The sequence below is a fragment of the Eulemur rufifrons genome, chromosome 2 (assembly GCF_041146395.1).
Source record: "Eulemur rufifrons isolate Redbay chromosome 2, OSU_ERuf_1, whole genome shotgun sequence".
Taxonomy (NCBI): Eukaryota; Metazoa; Chordata; class Mammalia; order Primates; family Lemuridae; genus Eulemur; species Eulemur rufifrons.
Window position 1 is genome coordinate 66,777,309 of NC_090984.1, and position 22,563 is coordinate 66,799,871.

General features: G+C 35.5%; 1 protein-coding gene across 4 annotated transcripts in view; it reads right to left on the minus strand.

The window, feature by feature from the left end:
- The window catches only part of HECTD1 (HECT domain E3 ubiquitin protein ligase 1), an 86,627-nt gene that overhangs the window by 48,830 nt on the left and 15,234 nt on the right, over window positions 1-22,563 (minus strand). For all 4 annotated transcript variants that reach the window (XM_069486397.1, XM_069486369.1, XM_069486387.1 and 1 more), the window contains exons 3-10: window positions 15,124-15,358; window positions 10,812-11,039; window positions 9,759-10,040; window positions 9,388-9,658; window positions 8,509-8,585; window positions 8,326-8,424; window positions 6,670-6,784; window positions 5,938-6,112 (exon numbers count right to left, since the gene is read on the minus strand). In XM_069486397.1, the coding sequence (XP_069342498.1) occupies window positions 5,938-6,112; window positions 6,670-6,784; window positions 8,326-8,424; window positions 8,509-8,585; window positions 9,388-9,658; window positions 9,759-10,040; window positions 10,812-11,039; window positions 15,124-15,358 (1,482 nt within the window). The remainder of the gene's footprint in view (window positions 1-5,937; window positions 6,113-6,669; window positions 6,785-8,325; window positions 8,425-8,508; window positions 8,586-9,387; window positions 9,659-9,758; window positions 10,041-10,811; window positions 11,040-15,123; window positions 15,359-22,563) is intronic.

Here is a 22,563-nt window from a genome sequence, read left to right on the forward strand (position 1 = left end):
AACCAATATGAACGTTAATATGCTATGAAAATTTCAGAAAATCAAGTAAAAAATAACGTAATTACTTAAAGGAAAATTGAATAGCTTGTAAATAAACTAAAATTTCTTATAACCCAAAATACAAAGAACTTAAAGTACCTAGTTTACATGAAAAATAAACTTTGAAGTATTTTTGTCCTTTATCAAATTTAAAATCCATGTTCACACTATAATTTATATTCTCATATAAGTGAAAATAAGAGATCCTAATAATCCCATGCCCCAAAGTATTCCCAGTGTTAAGTTGGCATGCCTCCTTTCCCTTCTGTTTATCCATTGCTTTGCTTAGAACAAAGGAGACACTTGATAAAGTCACACAAACTAACCTCAATTTTATAAGAAGTAACCTGATCTTTTAAAATAAAAAACATATCCACACACATTTAAATTATAACAGAATAAGACCAGACTGATCTACTATTAATATGTAAGAGCCAATAAGCAATTCATTTAACAAATATTTTCTAAGCATCTGACAATATTCTAGGCACCAAGCTGTAGCTGTAGATACTACCCTTGAGGTGACTGGACGGAAGAATAAAGAGGCAAAAATTGCAACTGGTGTCCTAGAGAGGCACCCGACATAGCTGTATTTTTACAGCATAGAGTTTCTAGGTATTTCCTAACTTTCTCTAGCTGAATGTGTAACATTGTGTTTTCTTTAATTAAATTTGTGGGATTTTTTTTGTGAGACAGAGCCTCACTTTGTTGCCCAGCTAGAGTGCAGTAGCGTCATCACAGCTCACTCCAACCTCAAACTCTTGGGCTCAAGCAATCCTCTTGCCTCAGCCTTCCAAGCAGCTGGGACTATAGGCGCACACCACCACGCCTGGCTACTTTTTTCTATTTTTTGTAGAGACGGGGTCTTGCTCTTGCTGAGGCTGGTCTCAAACTCCTGAGTTCAAGCAATCCTCCCGCCTTGGCCTCCCAGAGTGCTGGAACTACAGGCGTGAGCCACTGCACCCAGCAAAGTATTATATTTTATTACAAATTCAAGTACATGATAGAAAATAGTAGGTGGACAGAGAGCAAACTGCCCTAACAGGATGGGTTCCTCACAGTTCTTGTTAATGAGAATTTATATTCAATTATACAAATCAGTATTTATGTATAACAATTTTATATCATGATTTCAATTAACAACTATATAAGAATGTTTACATGTTATCTGTCACTATCACATATTGAGCCATTATGAGCCAAGAATCCTTTTATGTACTTTAAAAATATTACAACTCATTTAATCCACACAACGAATCCTATGAGGTAGGTTTTATTATCTCAGATTTACAGCTGAACATACTGAGACAAAAAAAGTTAAATCAGTCTACTAAGGTCACAGAGCTAATAACTTACAGAGCCTGAACTCAAACTCATCTCTTAATCAGTATATGATATATATACTATTCATAACATAAAATTTTCCTAACACTATTATATAAATTGTGAACATTTAGCTTACAGTCTGTTCTATTAAAAATAGCACTATCTTTGTGGAAACTTTTTTCATCTATCTTCAGTACAAAAAGGTTCTTGTATCTAAGAGTCTAAACACTTTCACATGTATTGAATGTGTATGAGTACTATATCCATGCCAGCAAACTGATTCAAAAAAGGCCATTAGCAGCTTAAATTATCACTAGATATGGATATCTATAATACATTCCCCCTTTTTTTTTACTTTTTAAGACCCTCTTTTTTAAGCTTCTTAAATGCCTAATGGGTGATGACATCAAATTTTATTTATTTTTAAAATGTTTTGTTTTTTACTAGTAAGGAAATATATTTTTCCATGCTAGTTTTTGCCGTTTTTCCTCTTGAACACTGTGCCTTAATGTCATTGGCTAACTTATTTAAATGTGCTCTGAAATTTTTACCATCAATTTATACATGTTCTCTGTATAATAAAGATAGTATTCTTGGTCACATTTGCTAACAAATATCAATCTCATGGAATGTTTATTTAGATTAAGAGTTTGTATTCTGGGGCTTTTGTGGCTATAGGTAATACTGTTGCTGATATGTAGTAGTTTTGTTTTTTACATAATATAAATTTAAAATTTGACTAACACATACAAGTTTTGAAAGTCATTCTTCCTATTAAGGTCTGATAAACATTCAAGTATATATTTTTTGTTTTCTTAAGCTTTTTTACAAAAATTTATGTTAAATCCTCTAGAATTTGTTTAGATTTAGAATATAAGGGACCAAGAGGATTTTTTAAATCAAACTATAAAGCAGATATTCTAGTACCATTTAATAAATAACTCTCTCTCCTCTGATCTTAGAAACCTCCATTATAACACATTCAATTCCTATATGTAATTGGCTCTATATGAGGAACCATTCTATTTCACAGGTTTATACACTCTTCTGCTAGTTATCATAAAGATTTCACTACTAATGGTTGACACTAGTTTTTCATTTTTTAATAATCTCACCTATTTATTCTTCCAGATGGACTTTGGGATCTGACAAGTTCTAAAACAAATTCTGTAGTTATTTTCTTTAGAACTGTATAACCTATAAATTAATTATGGAAGAATTTATATCTTTAGATTATTTCATTCTCATCAAAGAATAATTTCCCCCTTTATCCAACCAAGTCTACTTTTCTCCCTCAAATTGTTTTTTTTTTTTTAAGAAAGAAAAAGGATTCTCTAGAATCTCTGGTTTGCTAAAAAGTAGACTCAATCTTTGTCCACTTATTTACACAAACTCCTAAGATGTTTACTTACCACACCTCTTCAAAATTCTATGTAGCTTTCTTCTAAAACAGAGTGGAAAAGTCCTCAGTCTAATAATATCTTACAGACAGAATAATCAGGTTTTTACAAACTACTCCACCATTGATATTGCTATCCTATTTTGAAGCCTTTACTTACTCTGTTGTCTGCCTTTATTTTCCAAACAGACAGTACATAGGCCAATACATAGGTAAAATGGGAAACTGTAGCTAAAGGTACCTTTTTTTTTTTTTTTTTTTTTTTGAGACAGAGTCTCGCTTTGTTGCCCGGGCTAGAGTGAGTGCCGTGGCGTCAGCCTAGCTCACAGCCTCCCAAGTAGCTGGGATTATAGGCACGTGCCACAAAACTGTGCTAATTTTTTCTATTGTTTTATTAGAGACAGGGTCCCGCTCTATCACTCACACTGAAGTGTGCTGGCATGATCAAGGCTCACTGCAGCCTCAAACTCCTGGCTCAAGTGAACCTCTCGTCTCAGCCTCCTTAGTAGCTGGGACTACAAGTACATGTCACCACATCTAGTTAATTTTTAAATTTTTTGTAGAGATGGGGTCTTGCTATGTTGCCCAGGCTGATCTCAAACAATCCTCCTGCCTTGGCCTCCCAAAGTGCTAAGATTACAGGCATGAGTGAAATATCGCACTCAGGCCATATTTAATTTTTATTCTCACACTTAAAGAGAATTAAGTATAATTATCCTCACCTTTGAGATGAAACAACTGAGATCAAGAAGTTAAGTACCTTGCCCATGGCCCACCTTTCTAGGAAGTGGCAATGCTAGCATTTGGACTCACTTTGTTTTTTGTTTGTTTTGAAACAGTCTCTCACTCTGTTGCCCTGGGTAGAGTGCAGTGGCGTCATAGCTCACTGCAACCTCAAACTCCTGGGCTCTCAAGCAATCCTCTTGCCTCAGATTCCGGAGCAGCTGCGACTACAGGCAAATGCCACCACACCCACTAATTTTTCTATTTTTAGTAGAGACTCACTCTGCTCAGGGTGGTCTTGAACTCCTGAGTTCAAGCGATCCTCCCACCTTGGCCCCCCAGAGTGCTATGATTACAGGTGTGAGCCACTACACCCAGCCTGGACTCACTTGGAACTGATTCTAGAGCCTGAGGTCTTAACTAAGATATATGCTGTCTTCCTAGCCACAATTAAATGTGTCTGCTAATTATTACCTGGAATAATTTAGCATCAAAAGCCCTAAAGCTAAAATCTCCAAACATTTAAAAGGATGACAGAAAATAACCACCCAAAAAGGGAACTCTATTTGATGCCATATTTTACAATTTTCTGATGGCCTTATCACAAAGCAGTTCTACTCCAAATGCTTCTTAAGATTCCTCTGTTAGCCTGACAGCTAGTCCTCTGAAATTTTTAAACCAAATTATCTTGTTCAAAATTGTTCATTTCTTAAGATAATTCAAGTCTTTTGTCAAAAAAGAAAAAAAGTGGCCCACTAACACCTATACTTCTGTAGCTATTTGGGCAAGAATTAAAAACCAAGCTATTAAATGCTCACAGTGAATTATTTTGCTGTCTCTCCTATTTAAAGCAAACTGCTCGTATTTTAATGTTAGCTCATAATACTGGTATTTGAGGCACTTGAATCTTCAAAACTACATGTTCTACAGATCTTCTAAACTTAAAATGACCAAAATCAAATTCCCAGTCACTCAGCCAAAAACCTGGTAGTCGTCCTTCATCCCTTTCTTCCTTCAACCCTCACATCTAATTGGTCACCAATCCCTATACAACCTCTTGAATTTGTTCCCACCAATCCAGTCTATGTGCTACTGTCTGAAGTTCCGACTGCAATGAACCCTTAAGTAGTCTGGTTCCATTCTTCCCTTTCTCCAGTCCTTCTCTCCACCAAGCTGCCAAAGTGATCTTTATAAATCAGAAATCTGACTGTGTCAAATTTCCTCATGGGTCTTTAATAATCCTTTTTTAACTGTGAGGTGAAGTCTACGCTCATTAACATAGACCACAAAGGCCTTCAGAGGTCATAAAAAGCTCCGGTCTACCTTTTGAACATTATTCAATGAACTTTCCAACCATATTCTGCACTCCATTAATATCAAAATACTTGCAATTGCTAACAAAAGACTCATTCATTCAGTAAATATCTCCTGAGAACCTAAGTATCAGGCCATATTCTATACCTCCTTGCCTTTGTAGGAATATAGCAGTATACAAGGCCAGTTTTCATGGCACTTACTTTGCAGAGACAGATAATAAACAAAAAAACCACGATTTTTCAGATATAAGCTCTGTGAAAGCAATATAACATTATTGATGTAAAACGTATATTGGGGGTAAATTTAAATTAGGCAGACAAATTTCAGTAGAGTGATATGAAGCAACCCTCACCCATTCAGAAGATCTGGAGACAGAAAGTTTCAAGCAGACGGAAAACCTCTAAGGTAGGGACGTACTTGGAGTGTTCCAAAAAGAGAAAGAAGGCTAGTATAATGTAAGTCTAATGGGCCAGGTGTTAAATAGTACTCAATGAGGTCAAAGAGCTGAGTGGGAATTATGTAAGACCTTGCCAGCCTGAGAGTTACTGAGTTGAGTTTGCGTTAAGGCCAATTAGAAGCTATGGAGGGTTCAAACTGGAAGGTGCCATGATGATTTAAAAATATAATTCCTGGGCACTGGGAGGTTGAGGTGGGAGGACCACTTGAGCCCAGGAGTTCCAGACCAGCCTGGGCAACACAGCAAGCCTTCGTCTCTAAAAATTATACATATACATATTATTTATATACACATAAATATATATAAATGGTCATATATAAAAATAAATCATTTATCTATTTAATTCCTCCAGTGGCCATCTCACATTTACCCTACAAACAAGCCTCCATAAAGCCCAACAAATATGGGCAATTCTTCTCAAAATTTCTCTACAGAGTTTATATTCAGAGAACTACAAAAAAATGTGTTAAAAATCTAGCGCTCTTAATTTTCTAAACCCTTTCTCTTCAGTCAATCATCAGAAGAAAAAATATGACTTTTCCACTTCCAATCTAACTTTTATTCTTACCATATCTTTTTAAGGTTAAGATAAACCTTCAATCTTTCTGGAAAGGGAGATAAAACCATATAATTGCTATAATTTAAACTAACACACACAAATAGTATGAATAACTACCTTATTGAAGGCAACATAGTTTGCTGAAATGTTTGTGCAAACACTGGCAATAACCTCTTCAAGTATATAGGTGCCATTTCTGGATCTCCTTTGGGCTCATTACATTCTTCTTCATCTTTATTTGTATCTTTCTTTTTCTTATCATCTCCTTTATTAACAGGACACATCCAATCACCTGCAGACAAGTATTATTCAAAGAAATACTTTTTTGGAAACTTTTTCTTTCAAGGAAAAAACTTTAAGATATATCCAACTTCAAATTATAATTATCTCTACAATAAATAAATTGAAATTAGGACACTGTAGCAATGGAGTTTGTAAGAATACTAAAGAACATTATACCTTCAGTGAGCTCAATAACAAATTAAGGGATAATTTTGGATATTCCACTTGATTCCAAAAATTATCTCACAGAGGCTCTGCATTCATCAACTCCGTGAGAACTTAAAAATCTGGTCACACTACTTTATCTACACAACACCCAATTATTCTTTATCTGACATTCCCACATCCCTTGAACATTAGTTTTTGCTCATTCTGGAATCAGGCAGTCTCAAAGAACACAGAAGAGTTAAAGGTTCATCAAACATATGGCTATACATATATAATTATTTGATCTCATAAGAATAGTTCATTTATATAATGTTAATGTGTGCACAAAAAGCTACTTCTATAGAAGGAAAGCTGAAGAATAATAGTACATGGCTTAAAAGGAAAGAATTTACCACTTACCTGGAGACTGAAGAATAGCTACTACTTCACTATGACCCCTTTCTCGAGCTTTATCTAGAGGAGTTTTCCCATCTTCATCTCTCAGATCTGGATTTGCACCATGTCGTAACAGAGTCTAGAGAAGAAAAGCATTTAATTTGAATATAACAATCCATTATTTCTTCAACATTCAACTCTGCAATCTAAAGATTTTCCAGAATTACTTAAGCAGGTACCAATGCAAATCTCTGCATTAGCACTTATCACCTTAAAACCAGCCTATTCATATCTTGAAAAATTATAGATTAATTTCACTTGGCTATTTACTATCACCTCAAATTATGTGAACCTGTCAACCCATATGAACCTGTCAACTTCTCCATCAAACTCCTCCTTCCAATTCTTTGACTTGTAACAGAGGTACTACTCAGTTTGTGACTTAGCTATCAACTTTCATCATTTCCTATATCCTGTCAATTACCAAGTTAAGTAAATTCTTTGACCAAAAGTCATCAGTATCTGTCTTTTATCTCTATACCCACTGATATTACCCTGAACTTTTCATAATCTCATGCTCAGACCACTTACTTTAATTACAATGGCACAATAAGAACTTTTTTATTAACTGGCTGACTTTAAAAATACCTGAAATAGAAACTCTAAAATCTGTTTTGCTTATTCAGTATCTTAGAAGCATCATTCTCTTTAAAAACTAACCAATTCGAACAGACAGAATCAGAGCTTGAAAAGATCACCTTTCCCAGGTTAGAAAGCTACGAAGTTGTTACTGAAAATTTTATTGTAGTATAAAAGTGACAACAGCAGCTACCATTTGACCACCTATGATGTGACTACTGCAGTGCTTTACATGTATTTTTTCTAATTCTCACAATGATCTTGCTAGGAATGTGTGCCCATTTTACAGATCAACTACAAGTCAAACTTAAGAAACTAGTCCAAGGTCACACAGCCTTTTTTCTGCATGATCTAAGAGTTGAATCCAGGTATGCCTGACTTCAGAGTGAACTAACCTTGCACTATGCCAACTTATTTCACAATAGGCATATTCTAGAAACCCTGATCAAACATTTGATGTGACCCTTTTCATTTGACCTCTCTGGACATCAATTTCTCTAATTGTAAAAAGAACTCTCCAAAGTCCTTTCCTAGTCTAAGACTCTACTGACTCTTCTACAAACAGAATATATGCTTTATTAATAGGAACAACAGAAATATATGCAAAGTTATTTGTTGCCAAGAGTAAGAAACTGCAAACAACTGTGCGTTCAACAATAGGTGACTGGCTGAATACACTTGCAGTTCATCCACACAGGGTAAATATGCATATGGAAAAAAGTTCTCTGTATACTAATAGGAAGAGATTTCCAATATATATTATTAAGTGAAAAAATCAAATTACTGAGGTCAGTATATATGTCATATTTTGCATAAGAAAAGGAGAGAATACACATACATATTTGTTTTTACATGAATCTGTATTAAGAAACACTGAAAAGATAAAAAAACTATTTAAAAATGCTTACAGTGGGCACAGCATAATGACATGGATGGACATGGCATGGAAGCATGACTTATCAAAAGAAAAGTTTTTATATCATTCTAATTTCTGAATTGTATAAACGTTAAATATTAGTAATTTAAAAACCTGGATTTTACCTTTGCTACTTGAGGTCTTCCAAAACATGCAGCATAATGTAATGATGATGACCTTTGACCTCTATTAACATCAGCACCTCTCTCACAAAGAAATTCTACCTATAAAATGACAAAGAATCATAAAGTTGCTTTAACAATATTTTTATTTTTTCTTTAAATATGAATTTTTATATGTTAGCTTACCATTTCCTGAGTTCCAAAAGCAGAGGCCCAATTTAATAGAGTCTGGCCTACATCATCCATAAAATTTACTTCAAAGGCTGAAAGTTTGAAGGGAAAAAAAAAATTTACTTTTTTAAAGCCAGTAAAATAATACTGAACTTTTCTAAAGTGTGAACCATTTAAGAAGATTGTTATTAATAATCAAATAAATACAGAGCCAAGAGATTGTCTTAAGTATTTAGGTCAACTATAAAGTAGTAAATAATCAGCAAACCTAAGGTCAGCTAAGGAAAATTCTAAAATTTTAAATCACTGAGGACTCAAAATTCTTTAAGCCTTAAAAATAAACATGAAATAAGAAAGGACAAAAATGAAACACAGTACATAATACAACAAGGTACTAGTTGCATCGTAACATAATTATGGAAATGAAGTTAATCCACATATATAATTCAAAGAACACAAAAGAAAAACTTGGATGACCCAGAAGCATCTTTCAGGAATTTATATTTGCTCATCACCTCATGCAGCAGTCTAAAATAATCTACTACTATTATAATTCACTCATGGCAGTTTCCATCAATCTTAAGAAAATAACAGCCCTAAATTCAATCTGCAATTCACCTTAGAATTGACAGGATCTCCTTCAATGATATAACAGGGAAATTTTAAACTTCATAGAAGTTTTACTCATTCAACAAGTATTTATTCAGATTTTACCATGCACCAGGCTGATAATTATGCAATTATACATACGAAAAGGGGAGAATATTGAAGGGGTTGGCCATTCTGTTATCTGGCACAACTGCTAAGAAAATTGTCCAAAAACTGGAAACCAGAAATTCCCTATATAATTCCTTATTTCCATTTTCTTTTTATACTTTAAAAATATTTTCTGACCTCCTGTGTCAATTGCATCTATAAGTGCATCAGTATCTTTACTTCGAATACAGTCTATAAGCTGCCGATGTGAGCGTTCCCCAGAACTATCCAGTCTCCGGAGTCCTGGGATTCTGCCCGTAGATCCGGCACTAGACTTTGGCAAAGCTTTTCGTCCTTCAAATAATAGCACCAAGAGAAGGTCAACCAAACGCATGGTATCAAGCACACATCTTTCATCACCCTGCAATGCACTTTCAATTGAGTCTGGAAGCTCTGACCTCAGGAGATCCTAGAAAGAGAATGGAAAGAAAAAAGTTTAATATATTGGCATCGTTAAAAAAACACTTTTTCTGAAAGATTAAAGAGCAAAGATTCAAAAACATTCTTACGTGTGTTACCACTGGAGAACCTCTGCAAAGTGTTGAGAGCAGACTTACAATTGTTGACACCTGATTACTCAATTTGGAATCTGCAGTTGTAGAAGGAGCTCCTGTGGTGCTGCGACCTGGTTTACATGCTGATGATGGTCCTGATACAGTACCACCAGCAGCAGCCATTCGAGATAACAGCTCCTCAGTTAATCCATGCTTGGCTAATGGAGCTGGGTCAACACCACGACGGGTAAATCGGTCAGCTAGAGACGCAAAGCATCGCAGAGCTCCATCTGAAACCTAATGATATAAAGAACATGCACATAGATAAAATTCATCTAAAAGGGGCTAGTACTGACCATTTCAATACTGGCACTGTAAGAAAGGCACCTGTAGCAAAGTGATGTAGCATATAATCTGCTAAGATCTAAATCATAGCTCCATATTCTGCTAACTATATAACAAAAGGAAGTTATCTAACTGCTTAAGGCCTAAGTTTCCTCCTTTGTAAAAGGAGAATAATGGTACCTATATCTCATTATGTAAGCTTAAATGAGACAATACATATAAAGAATCATAAAAGCTCAAAAAATAACTATTATTATGTATAACTGCCAAGATACTCTATGAATTATCAACTAAAAATATATGAATAGTAGAAAGGCATTAAAAATCAAGTTTTATATTCTAAAGTATGCTAACTAAACAAAAGGTTACACATAAGATTATAAATACTGTTATTTTATTTTAATGAGATCTAGCTTAAGTCAACAAAATTAGGTCAACAAAATTGCACTGACAACAAAATTACACCGAGTGCTGTAAAAATGATTATATATTTCTATAACATTTTAAATTAAGAATACATATCATTTTTATAATTTAAAAAGTTTTGTTATTAAAAAAAAGATTGCAATTTAGAGAGATAACATAAGGGAAAAAGAAAATGGAATTACCTCTACTTCATCAAATGGAAAGCTCAAATTACAGTGTATCATAGTCATAAATAGGGGATTACTATTAAAAAATCACATTTTGGAAACTGAAAGTATACAACAGCAATTTATTTACCTGATGATCTTCATGTTTTAATAAACTAGACAGAGATTCTACACAAATTTCTAAAGAAGAATCTTGAGGTTCCATTTTGCCACAAAGTCTCGATACCACAGCCATGGCAGAATGCAAGGTATCTTTATGAACCAGGTGTCCACTGTCACGAATGAAGGTAAGCACACAGTTCAAACCACCAGCCTCAAAGACTGCTCCTGACTCACGAGTGCATATCAGTTCTAATACCTACAATAGCAAAACAAAATTAACAAAAGAATGTAAGTTTAATTCTCTAGACTCACCAAAAACATAATGGCATTTTCCAAATTTATTAGTAGACACATTAAAAAACAGTAAAGTAAAACAAATAAAATTAGTTTTAATAATATATTTTATTTAACCCAACATGTCCAAGGTATCATTTCAACATGTAATCAATATAAAAAATGACTGATATATTTTACATTCTTTCATGTATTATCTTAAAAATCATATGTGTATTTTATACTTACAAGGCATCTCAATTTGGAATAGCTACATCTGAAGTGCTAAGCAGATATGGCTACCATATTGGACAGTACATTTATTTATTTACTTAATTTTAAGAGACAGGGTCTTGCTCTGTCACCCAGGCTGGAGGGCAGTGGCTCAGTAATAGCTCTCTACAGCCTCCAACTCCTGGGCTTAAGTGATCCTCCCACCTCAGCCTCCTAAGTAACTGGGACCACAGGCACATGCCACCATGCCTGGCTAAAGACAGTGCAGGTTTAGATCATGGCAAGCTAAGGAACTACAAGAAATTTAACAAAAACTTATAAGCTCCTAGACCTTAAAAAAAAAAGGTGGATAAATGTTAGCTATTACTAGTACTCACCATCCTCATATTCAATCTATGAATATCAAAACATTAAAAATGAACTTTTATTTTCTAAATTATGTTTATGTTTAAGATATTCAGGTACAACAAAAGGGTTAACAAGATTCACTGATTTTATCGGCATACCAGAAATTTAAACTTTATCATGTCAGCAAGAAGAATGTCTTAAGTAGGGAAATAATATAATCAAATTTCCAGTTAACAACAGTGTAAAGAATGGGGTACAGGGAGAGTTTGCAGCCAAATGCAAAAATTCAAGCATAATATTTAAGAGAAGATGAAGGCTTGACTAAGACAATAACAGCAGAGACAAACAGGAGGAAATAAACTAAAAAAGGAGTTGATCATTAACTCTATGTGTGGAGTAGAAGAAAGGAAATAAAGAATAAAGCACAGGTTTCTGTCTTCAGTGACCGGGTGAAAGTTGATGCTAATTATCGAAACGAGAGTTTAACTGTAGCTAAAGAAAATGAGTTCAGACATCCAGTTAGAGATGTCCAGCAGCCCTCTGAATATGGAGTCTAGAACTTGAGAGATCAGGGCTAGAGATATCAATGTGAGGAAAATTTGCATAAAAATGGTATTGAATGTACAGATGAGATTGTCTAGGCAAAATACACATAGTTTTAAGAAGGTAAAAACAGACCCTTAGAAAATACTATCGTTTCAGAATGAATTAAGAAGGAAAGGAAAACAAGGAAACAATGAAAGCAAGAAAGAGAGCAAGGTGTGACAAAACCTAAAGAAAATGGCTTCAAAAATAATGAAATGGTCAACAATGTTCAACACCACTAGGATCAAGTAAGGGCTGCATAGAGTACACAACTTTAATAACAAGGATGTCACTGATAACCATTTCCCCATCAGCTTCAGGGAGAATGACAGAAGAATAAACCTGATTTTAGTGGGCTGAAGAGTGACTAAGTGTAAACCTTTTACTACTCTTTCTAGCAGATTGGCTATGAACAGGAAGACAGCTGAAGCAAAATCCACAGCCAAAGAGGGAACTTTGATTTTGTTTTATTTTTTTATAAATGGCAGGTCACCAATGAAAAACAATTGGATGTTATATGCCTTCTGATGTGACACAGTAAGAACTATGCAACATCTCTTATGTAGTAACTTGCAAATAAAGTTTTCAAACTAAAACTAATGACAAACAATCAAACAAATCTACAATGTGGGACATTTTATAAGATAACTGGCCTGGACTCTACAAAAAAAGGTCAGTGTCATGGGGAAAAAAAGAGAGAGAAGGGAGACCATTCTACATTAAAGAAGAATAAAAACCAAATGCAATGTACAAAGTTTGGATCCTGATTTTTTTTAAGCCACAAAAGACATGTTGGGACCACTGGACCTATAAACTGTGTATTGTATTCTTACTGAATCACTGTTAATTTTCATAAGTGAAATAATGGTATTATGGTTTGGTAGAATGTCCTTGTTTTAGGAGATACATTCTAAAATATTTAGGGATAAAGTGCCCTAATGACTGGAACTTATTTTCAAAGGTTCATAGAAGGGGGTGGAGAGAGAAAGAGAAAATAAACCAAAGTGGCAAAATGTTAACAACTGACAAATCTGGGTGTATATAAGGTGTTAACTGTACCATTCTTTCAAGAATAGGTTTGAAAATTACGAAAATAAAAAGGTGGAGAAACAAAAACACCACAAAAAAAGAGATAGCCCAAGACTTCAGCATGTTTATAGGCTGAGAATAAGGAGCCAGATAAGAAAGAATTTAAAAATACAGGTCAGTGAATAAGCAATGGAGTAAATCCCAGATCTGGAAGAAACATGTAAGTGATGTGATCAAGAAAGTAAGGGGTTGGGGGAAAAAGCCTTGAACATTCTTCCTCTGAGGCTACAGACACAACAGAAATAAATCTACAGACACAGAGGTAGTAAGTTCTCAAAGTGTGGTCTAGGGACCCCAAATTCCTACGACATTTTCAAGGAGCTCTGAAGTTAAATTTGTTTCATAATAGTATAATACTGTTTGTCTTCTTCAGTCTCATTCTCTCATGAATACAGGGTAGTGTTTTCCAGGAACTACGTGAAGTATGATACTGCACTAGACTAAATGCAGAAGCACATATGAGGATCCAGAAGTCTACTATTAAGCCAAAGGTTTTTTTTGTTTGTTTTTGAGACAGAGTCTGATCTGTCACCCTGGCTGAAGTACAGTGGCATCATCGTAGCTCACTGCAACCTCAAACTCCTGGGCTCAAGTAATCCTCCGACCTCAACCTCCCAAGTAGCTGGGACTACAGGCACACACCACCATGCCCAGTTAATTTTTCTGGTTTTTGTAGAGACAGGGTCTCGCTCTTGCTCAGGCTGGTGTCTAACTGAGCTCAAGCGATCTTCCTTCACACCTTGGCTAGGATTTACAGGAGTAATCCTAAATAGAAATGATGATATTAATGGTACCTACCTCATAAAGAGTTGTCCTGAAGATTGAGTTGACACACTTAAAGTGCTTAGAGTGCTAGGATTACAGGCGTAAGCCATCGCACCCAGCCTGAGTTTGTTATTTTAAGATAAATATTTTAAATTTCTCAGTTCTAACATCAAATACAATAAATAAATATAGCCTACATAAACACAGGCTCTTTGGGGATCCTGAAACATTTTAAACTTGCAAAAGGATCCTGAGACAAAAAATTTTGAGAACTGTTAACCTGGAGCAGCAAGAATTATAAAAAGAATTAAGCAGGAATTATAAAAAATAGAATCATGTACTATTCTAAATGTGTTCACCAATAGTTCCAATAAATTACTGACATAGTAGTAATGCCTTTAGAGCTGCATAAAATTTATAAGTAGGCCCATAAGGAATAAAGACAATAGCTTACTCTAAAGGGAGTATAGCAAAATAGTTAAATCCATAAGCCATAGGATCAGACTTCCTAAATCTTCAAATTCCTAAACTTCAAATCTTGGCTCTGCCACTCACTACTCCCAAGTACATTACTTAATCTCAGTATACTTGAATTTTTTTCATCTGTAAAATAGAAATGATGATATTAATGGCACCTACCTCATATAGAGTTGTCATGAAGATTAACTGAGTCACTACACCTAAAGTGCTTAGAATAATGCCTGGCACTGGTGGTTAGTGTTAGTTGTCGTGGTAGTTATTACTACTATTTTCATACAAAACCATTTTGGGTAAGAATAGGGATAACCTATATCAAAATGTTAGTGGCTGCCAGAAACTGAAGCAGCACAGACGAGCACATCAATGACCTACACTTTGCCTTCAGAGACAAAATTTCTTTTCCCAAACCCCATGGGACCTCCACCGATGCCACAAGGGCTGTGATTTCCATTGTTCTCAACCACTCTCAATAAAGTATGACTGATGATAAGAAAGAATTTTATTTTTTTAGTAAAATAGATTTTTTATTCTCTAAGTGATGTTTAAATGGGCCAATAAATACTTACCTTTACACATTGTTCAGCTAAGTCTCTGCTAGTTCTGTTGTTAAGTTCAACTACAACCAAACGATTACAAAGTGCTTTTATAGCTCCATCTACCCCAACAATCCTTCGGGTACATTCTGCAGATACATCCAGGTAGTATGTTATGGCACGGGCTGTCACCTCTAACACATTGTCTGGAGCACTTTCATCAAGAAAAATTTTGCAGAGGGCTGGTAAGAAAGTGCGAGGAGGACATCTGCAGTGAAAGAAATCATATTACACTTAGAATTAGTAAATTCTTAACATCAAAATATTAATAAAATAATAGGTAATAAAAAGCTATAACATAACACATTGTGCTCAATATACTGTGTCTAAATGTTTATTAGGTTATATTTCTCACATTGTTTTTGTTTCCATAAAAATATTCACATGCTGATTTCTTCACTGCTGAAAATACCAAGTTGGGACCGGGCACGGTGGCTCATGCCTGTAATCCTAGCACTCTGGGAGGCCGAAGCGGGCGGATCGCTTGAGCTCAGGAGTTCGAGATCAGCCTGAGCAAGAGCGAGACCTCATCTCTACTAAAAATAGAAAGAAATTAGCCAAACAACTAAAATATATATACAAAAAATTAGCCAGGCATGGTGGCACATGCCTGTAGTCCCAGAGGCTAAGGCAGAAGGATCACTTGAGCCCAGGAGTTTGAGGTTGCTGTGAGCTAGACTGACGCCACAGCACTCTAGCCGGGTGAACAGAGTGAGACTCTGTCTAAAAAAAAAAAAAAAAAAAAAAAAAAAAAAAAAAAAAAACCAAGTTGGAAACCATTTAAAGTAGCAGCATGAAAACATGTTAAAAAAAATTCTTATCCAATACTTACTCAAACACCAACTACTCCAAATACCAACTACTCTGTAAAACCCTTCCTAACACTCCAGTTAAGTGGTACTTTCATATTCCTAAAATCTCATAAAAGCAGTGTATACGCTGTTTAATGTACTACTTTATTTCCTTATTTACAGAAGAGTCCCTAAAGGTCAGGAACATTGTTCAATTCATGTTTTACAGGGAAAAGCGCTAATTTGGAGTTTGAAAGACCAGGGTAAAACAGAATAGCAGCTGTGTGACCTTTCTGAAGCCTACTTCCTAATTTGTAAAGCAAATACAATATCTAAACAATATCTACAGTTATGAAGATTAAACGAAATAATATACATTAAAAACTTAGCTCAGGCCGGGCACAGTGGCTCATGCCTGTAATGCCACCATTTTGGGAGGCTGAAATCGGAGAACTGGTGAAACCAGGAGTTTAAAACCAGCTTGGGCAACATAGTGAGACGCTGTCACTACAAAAAAAATTTAGAAATTAGCTGAGCGTGGTGGCACTCGCCTGTAGTCCCAACTACTTAGGAGGCTGAGGCAGGAGGATCCCTTGAGTCCAGGAGTTTGAGGTTGCAGTGAGCTGTGATAGGGCCACTGCACTGCAGCCTGGGAAGAGCAAGACCCTGTCTCTTTAAAAAAAAAAAAAAAAAGTTTAACCCAGTACCGGGTACTATAATAAACTAACTTTAGCTCCCATTCTCTCCCCTGAATAGTCTAAATGCCTATTACATAAACCTGCAAAAGACAATGTTATCAAAAACAGAATTTGTGCTACTGTTTTTATATTCTCTATGTTTTATCAACACTTAAAATATGAAAGACCATAATTCACATTTAGTAGGAATCTCAGCCATGTGACATGAAATACGTTTTCTAACTTCTCTGCACAGACCACTACACTATAGCTACAGATGACGTAAAAAGCAATACTCTCGACATTTTAGTGGAATTATTTATCCTCCAATTTTTAATGTGTGCAAGTGAGTCCCTCTCATACCTTTAGTAGGTTTAAACAGATACCTATATGAATGTCAAAGTAGCTCTACTTTTTTTTTTTTTTTATCTCTGTTGTCCAGGCTAGAGTGCCATGGTAACAGCCTAGCTTACTGCAACCTCAAACTCCTGGGCTCGAGAGATCCTCCTGCCTCAGCCTCCCAGGCAGCAGGGACTATAGGGCTGTGTCACCACACTTGGCTAATTTTTTCTATTTTTAGTAGAGACAGAGTGTCGTTCTTGCTCAGGCTGGTCTTGAACTCCTGAGCTCAAGGGATCCTCCCACCTGGGCCTCCCAGAGTGCTAGGATTATAGGCATGAGCCACTGCGCCACAGCATGGCCTTAACTCTGCTTTTTAATATCTGCTTATATGATTCTCAAAGGGTCTGGCAGAAGATTTTAGAAGACCTCTTTCATTCAATAGCTGAGCAATCGTTAATTAAACACAAGTGGTTTTTATTAGCCAGCAACACTGGCAACCTATGACATGTAGTCACTTGTAATTTTTCTAAGTCAGGAATTAAATGCTTTGAGGCAAGGTTACAAGAGCCAGTTCCCTAGTTCTCAGGTAAGATCAGAAGACTGCCTAATATACCCTAATCTTAAGTATTGTTGCTCTCTACATATGCATATGTAGTAAACAGAACAGATGAGAAGAGATTGTGAAAGTGTTAATACTACAGGGAAACAACATAGTCTAAAAAAGTAGTGGTTTTTTTGTTTAGAAAACAGTAGCTTGTAATAAAAAATAAAATGGTGAAGCTGATAGTCCTCATATCAAATAAGAATAGATTTACCATAGGCTTTATATTAAAAATAAAATTCATCTATTTATCCAGTGTAAAAACTGCATATAAAAATAAATAAAATTTAAGAGAAATGTTTAGTATAAACTTCCTACACTTCATGGGGGAATACAGCATTTGCTAATTTGGGGAATAATAATAGGACCTGCTGTGTTCTCTAAAATGTGAAGAATTTCCCGAACAAGTATAAAGAGCCAGTTTAAAACAAACAAAACCCAGAAAGTTCTAATCTCAGAAGGTCTCAGAGGTTAACTGTGATCAATTTTATCCCTAAGAAGCATCTGCTGTACTTTTGGCTATGGGACAGGGGAAAAAAAACTGCTTTTTCTAGCTCTGGAGTTATTTTCAACTCTGAGAAGGTATTTAGGGAATATTCATATATATGTAAAATCACTAATTTTTGTGTTTAGGTTTCAAAGAGAATAAACAAATGTCTTCTTACATTCCTATTTAAACTAGTTATGTGATAATGATGTTCTCTTTCTGTGAGTTTTGCCAATAAAAACTTACATTACTATAAGCTACTATTATGAATACATTAATTGCCAATCCAAAAGAAAATCAGGAGTGGGGAGCTAGTTTAGACAGACTAATTTCACTTATGACTGCCACTATAATAGAGCCATTGATTTAAGGCAAATACTTTATAGCTGAATTCTTGAAAATTATTTCTCTTTAATATAGAAAGATAGCTAAAATTTACTTTACATACATAAAGATAAAAGACCAAATCAGATCCCCCAAAATAAAGCAAGAAATTCTATGTAAAGCTCATCAAACTTCTAGCAACCAGGATAAGTTTAAAACATGTTAAAAGAATAAATTTTACATATATAATTTATTACATTTTGTTTAAATGTAATATAACATGAACATAATTATACCATATTTTGTGTGATATATATTAGCAAAAAGGAAGGTTTACATAAATTATAAATCTTTAAAAGCTAACTCACAGTTAATGTACTTAGATACCTCTCAATTTAACAATACTTACGTAATGGAGTTAATTTGCTCCATTTATTATGCTATAAATTCAGTTGTTTATAAATCAAGTTTTTAAATACAGAACAATGTTTTTCTTAATGGATTCAAGTATATATTATTTCCTCTTTATCTATTAATTTTTATTATGATGAACTAGCACAGCAAATACATTTCCAATACATGAAATTATGGCATATGGAACTCAACATAGGTCAAAATTATCTGAGGTGAACAATGTAACTCAAATACAGATAATTCAGTCTTCAGAGAAGACTCATTGAGTCATAGAAGTGCCTTATAATTCAAGAAATACTCCAATAATTTTATATCATCACTATTCAACTTGAAACTCATGAGGGGGAACTCATTAGAATACTTGAAATGATAAAACTTTTTTGTTGTTGTTTTAACAGATTTAGGGAGTATAAGTTAAATTGTGTTACATATATCATATAGAGGTTAAAGTCTGGGAGAAATGATAAGACTAAGTGGTTATAAAGACACACTATTCTAGTGAAAATAGATGTAATCATCATTTTACACACAATTCTAAGAAATTTTTCTTTAAAAAAAAAAACCTTTAAAGCACTATTTAGGATTACTAATAGTCCTCAATTAAAATATAGGTTAACTGTATTTGTTCAGAACTAAAAAGCCAATTACAGAACCTCAACAATACACACTAACCATAAATTGAGCAAAGAGGTAGTGAAGACAATGCTAATATTAATTAATGAATCCTAAAAAGTACAGAATAGTTGAGAGAACTATAATTATACTACTTAAAAGTTCATATTGCAACTAAAACAAATTACAAGTATTGTTTACTAGTAGATACTCTGCTAGATATCCTGCTTTAATATAGCCATCGTAATACACATATAAGACTTTAAAAATGACTCTTCTGTAGTTGGTTAGGGAGTTTCTTAGTATCACTTTCTTTCTCACCCATTCCCTTAGTTCGTAAAACACGGATATAAATCTCATACACATACCATGAACACGCCCAAAGTATTTTTTCCACCTCAGACCAACTATCACTATCTCCATTTTGAAATATCACTGGCATCTTAAAATGAGTATATTCAAAACAAAATTCCTAATTTGAGGCCGGGTGTGGTGGCTCACGCCTGTAATCCCAGCACTCTGGGAGGCCGAGGAGGGAGGATCACTCGAGGTCAGTAGTTCAAGACCAGCCTGAGCAAGAGCAAGACCTCATCTCTACTAAGAATAGAAAGAAATTATCTGGACAACTAAAAATATATATAAAAAAAAATTAGCCGGGCATGGTGGTGCATGCCTGTAGTCCCAGCTACTCGGAGGCTGAGGCAAAAGGATTGCTTAAGCCCAGGAGTTTGAGGTTGCTGTGAGCTAGGCTGCACACCATGGCACTCTAGCCCGGGCAATAGAGCGAGACTTTGTCTCAAAAAAAAAAAATTTCCTAATCTGTACTTCCACTCCCAAATCTCCATCATAGTAAATGTCAGCCATCTAGAAAGCCAGAAACCTGGGAATCATCCTTGATTTTTTCCCCCACATTACACATCCAAGCCATGACTTAAATCCTACCAATTAAGCTCTCCAAAATAGATCCTAAATCTGTCTACTTCTCTCCACATCCTCTTCTATAACCCTTACATAAACCAACATCAAAGTCTTGTTTGGACTACTGAAATAACCCTTTTAACATTTACATAGGAGATATGGCTAGCAGGGTATCTAGAGGGAAGAAAGGGGGTTATTCTGGTATAGGATGTCAGAGCATGAGCAAGGTAAAGAGGGCATCTGTGCAGAAGAATGTCCCAGTGATGGGCAATTGATACATACAGGAGAATGGATCAAACAAATAAATAAATAAAGGATAATGGGAACTAGGTTTCTCACTGCAGGAAAAGGGAGTCACATTTAGAAAGAGAGAAAACTAGCATGCAACCTGTGATGTTAGATTGTAACTGGAGGTATTGGTATGAACTCAATGGTTTTCAAAATATAGAGATAGGAAGAAAAATTAATATAGATGCTAATGTGTGTGTTGTCCCCTCTGCCTAAAATCTTTTTCCTCCAACTCTTCCCACAGCTGGCTGTTTGTCATCCTTCTCTTGTCTCAGCCTAAGTGTCACCTCAGACTTTTAAAAGGCGAAAGATTTATACGATCTGAAGAGAAACCAGAGTATACACCTCAAACTTTTAGACTTACCTTCCCTACCCAAAACAGGACTGGTTTTTTGTTTTAACTTACTTTATAATTTATATTTTATTAATACTTCTTGTTATCCATTGTAACTCTCTCCTAAAAACCTATAAACTCCTCAGTAGTGAGGATTTATTTCATACAGTACCTAGCAGGGTTCCGTACACAGAGGAAACATGCATGTTGAGAGTTTTACATGTTGAATGAATGATATTAAGAAAAAAACTAAGCTAAGGTAGGAAACTGCTTCGGCTCAGGAGCTCGAGACCAGCCTGAGAAAGAGCAAGACCCCGTCTCTATCAAAAATAGAAAAATTAGCCAGGTGTCCTGGTGTACACCTGTAGTCCCTGCTACTAGGGAGGCTGAGGCAGGAGGATCGCTTGAGCCCAGGAGTTCAAGGTTGTAGTGAACTATGACGAGACCACAGTACTCTACCCGGGCGACAGAGCCAGACTGTGTCAAAATAATTAATAAATAAATAAATAACCAACCAAGAAAAAAGAATGAAAAAAATCAGAACTTATCTTTTGCTTCTGGAAAAAGAATTCTCTCAGCTCCCTTACTGACCTACCCCTCCACCCTACATGCCCAACCTCTCACAAATATACCCCCCCAATGACTTCATCCTAGCCCAATCCCCATCAGGTCACCCACCTCACTACACCCACCCCCCTAACTTTCCCACAACTCAAATAAGTGAATTCACTTCCATCTTTTCCTCTCATTTCCCAATGTAAAGCAAAATGCCAACTCTGAGACTCTGGCCCAAAATGCTCTTCTAAATGCCAGAAGTGCAGACCCAACTGTTTCCCCGCTTCACCCATCACTACCTGGGTATGTTTCAGGAACCTTCAAACACAATTTGCCCAAAACTAAAAGAAGCTTCCCTATCAAAAGCCATATTACTCATATTCTCTAACCTACCATGCACCCAGTCATTCAAATAAAAATCATAAAATTCTTCCAGAACTCATGTTTCCAAAATACAAAATCCAATACTTACTCTTGTTGGTTCTACCTCCTAAATCTGTTTAGTATCTGTCCCTCCCTTGAATTCTGACCCTTATCATTTCCTTCCTGTATTACCAGAAAAGTTTTCTAACTAGACTCTCTCACTAGACTCTCCAGTCCAGTCACCACTCAATCACCAATTATTTTTCTAAAACATAAATGTGGTACCATCACATCTTGGCTTAATCCTTCCTTAGCTCCACACTATTCTAAGGATAAAATCCAAGTTCGTTAAGATTACTTACAAGGCTCTCCATGATCTGGCCTGAGATCAGTCTCATCCACTGTCCCTATCCACCAATTGACCAGAAACAATCCATTTCTGTTTTACCAAATATAACTGCTATTTATAATTCTCGGCTGGGCGCGGTGGCTCACGCCTGTAATCCTAGCACTCTGGGAGGCCGAGGTGGGCGGATCGTTTGAGCTCAGGAGTTCGAGACCAGCCTGAGCAAGAGCGAGACCCCATCTCTACTAAAAATAGAAAGAAATTATATGGACAGCTAAAAATATGTATAGAAAAAATTAGCCGGGCATGGTGGCGCATGCCTGTAGTCCCAGCTACTCGGGAGGCTGAGACAGGAGGATCG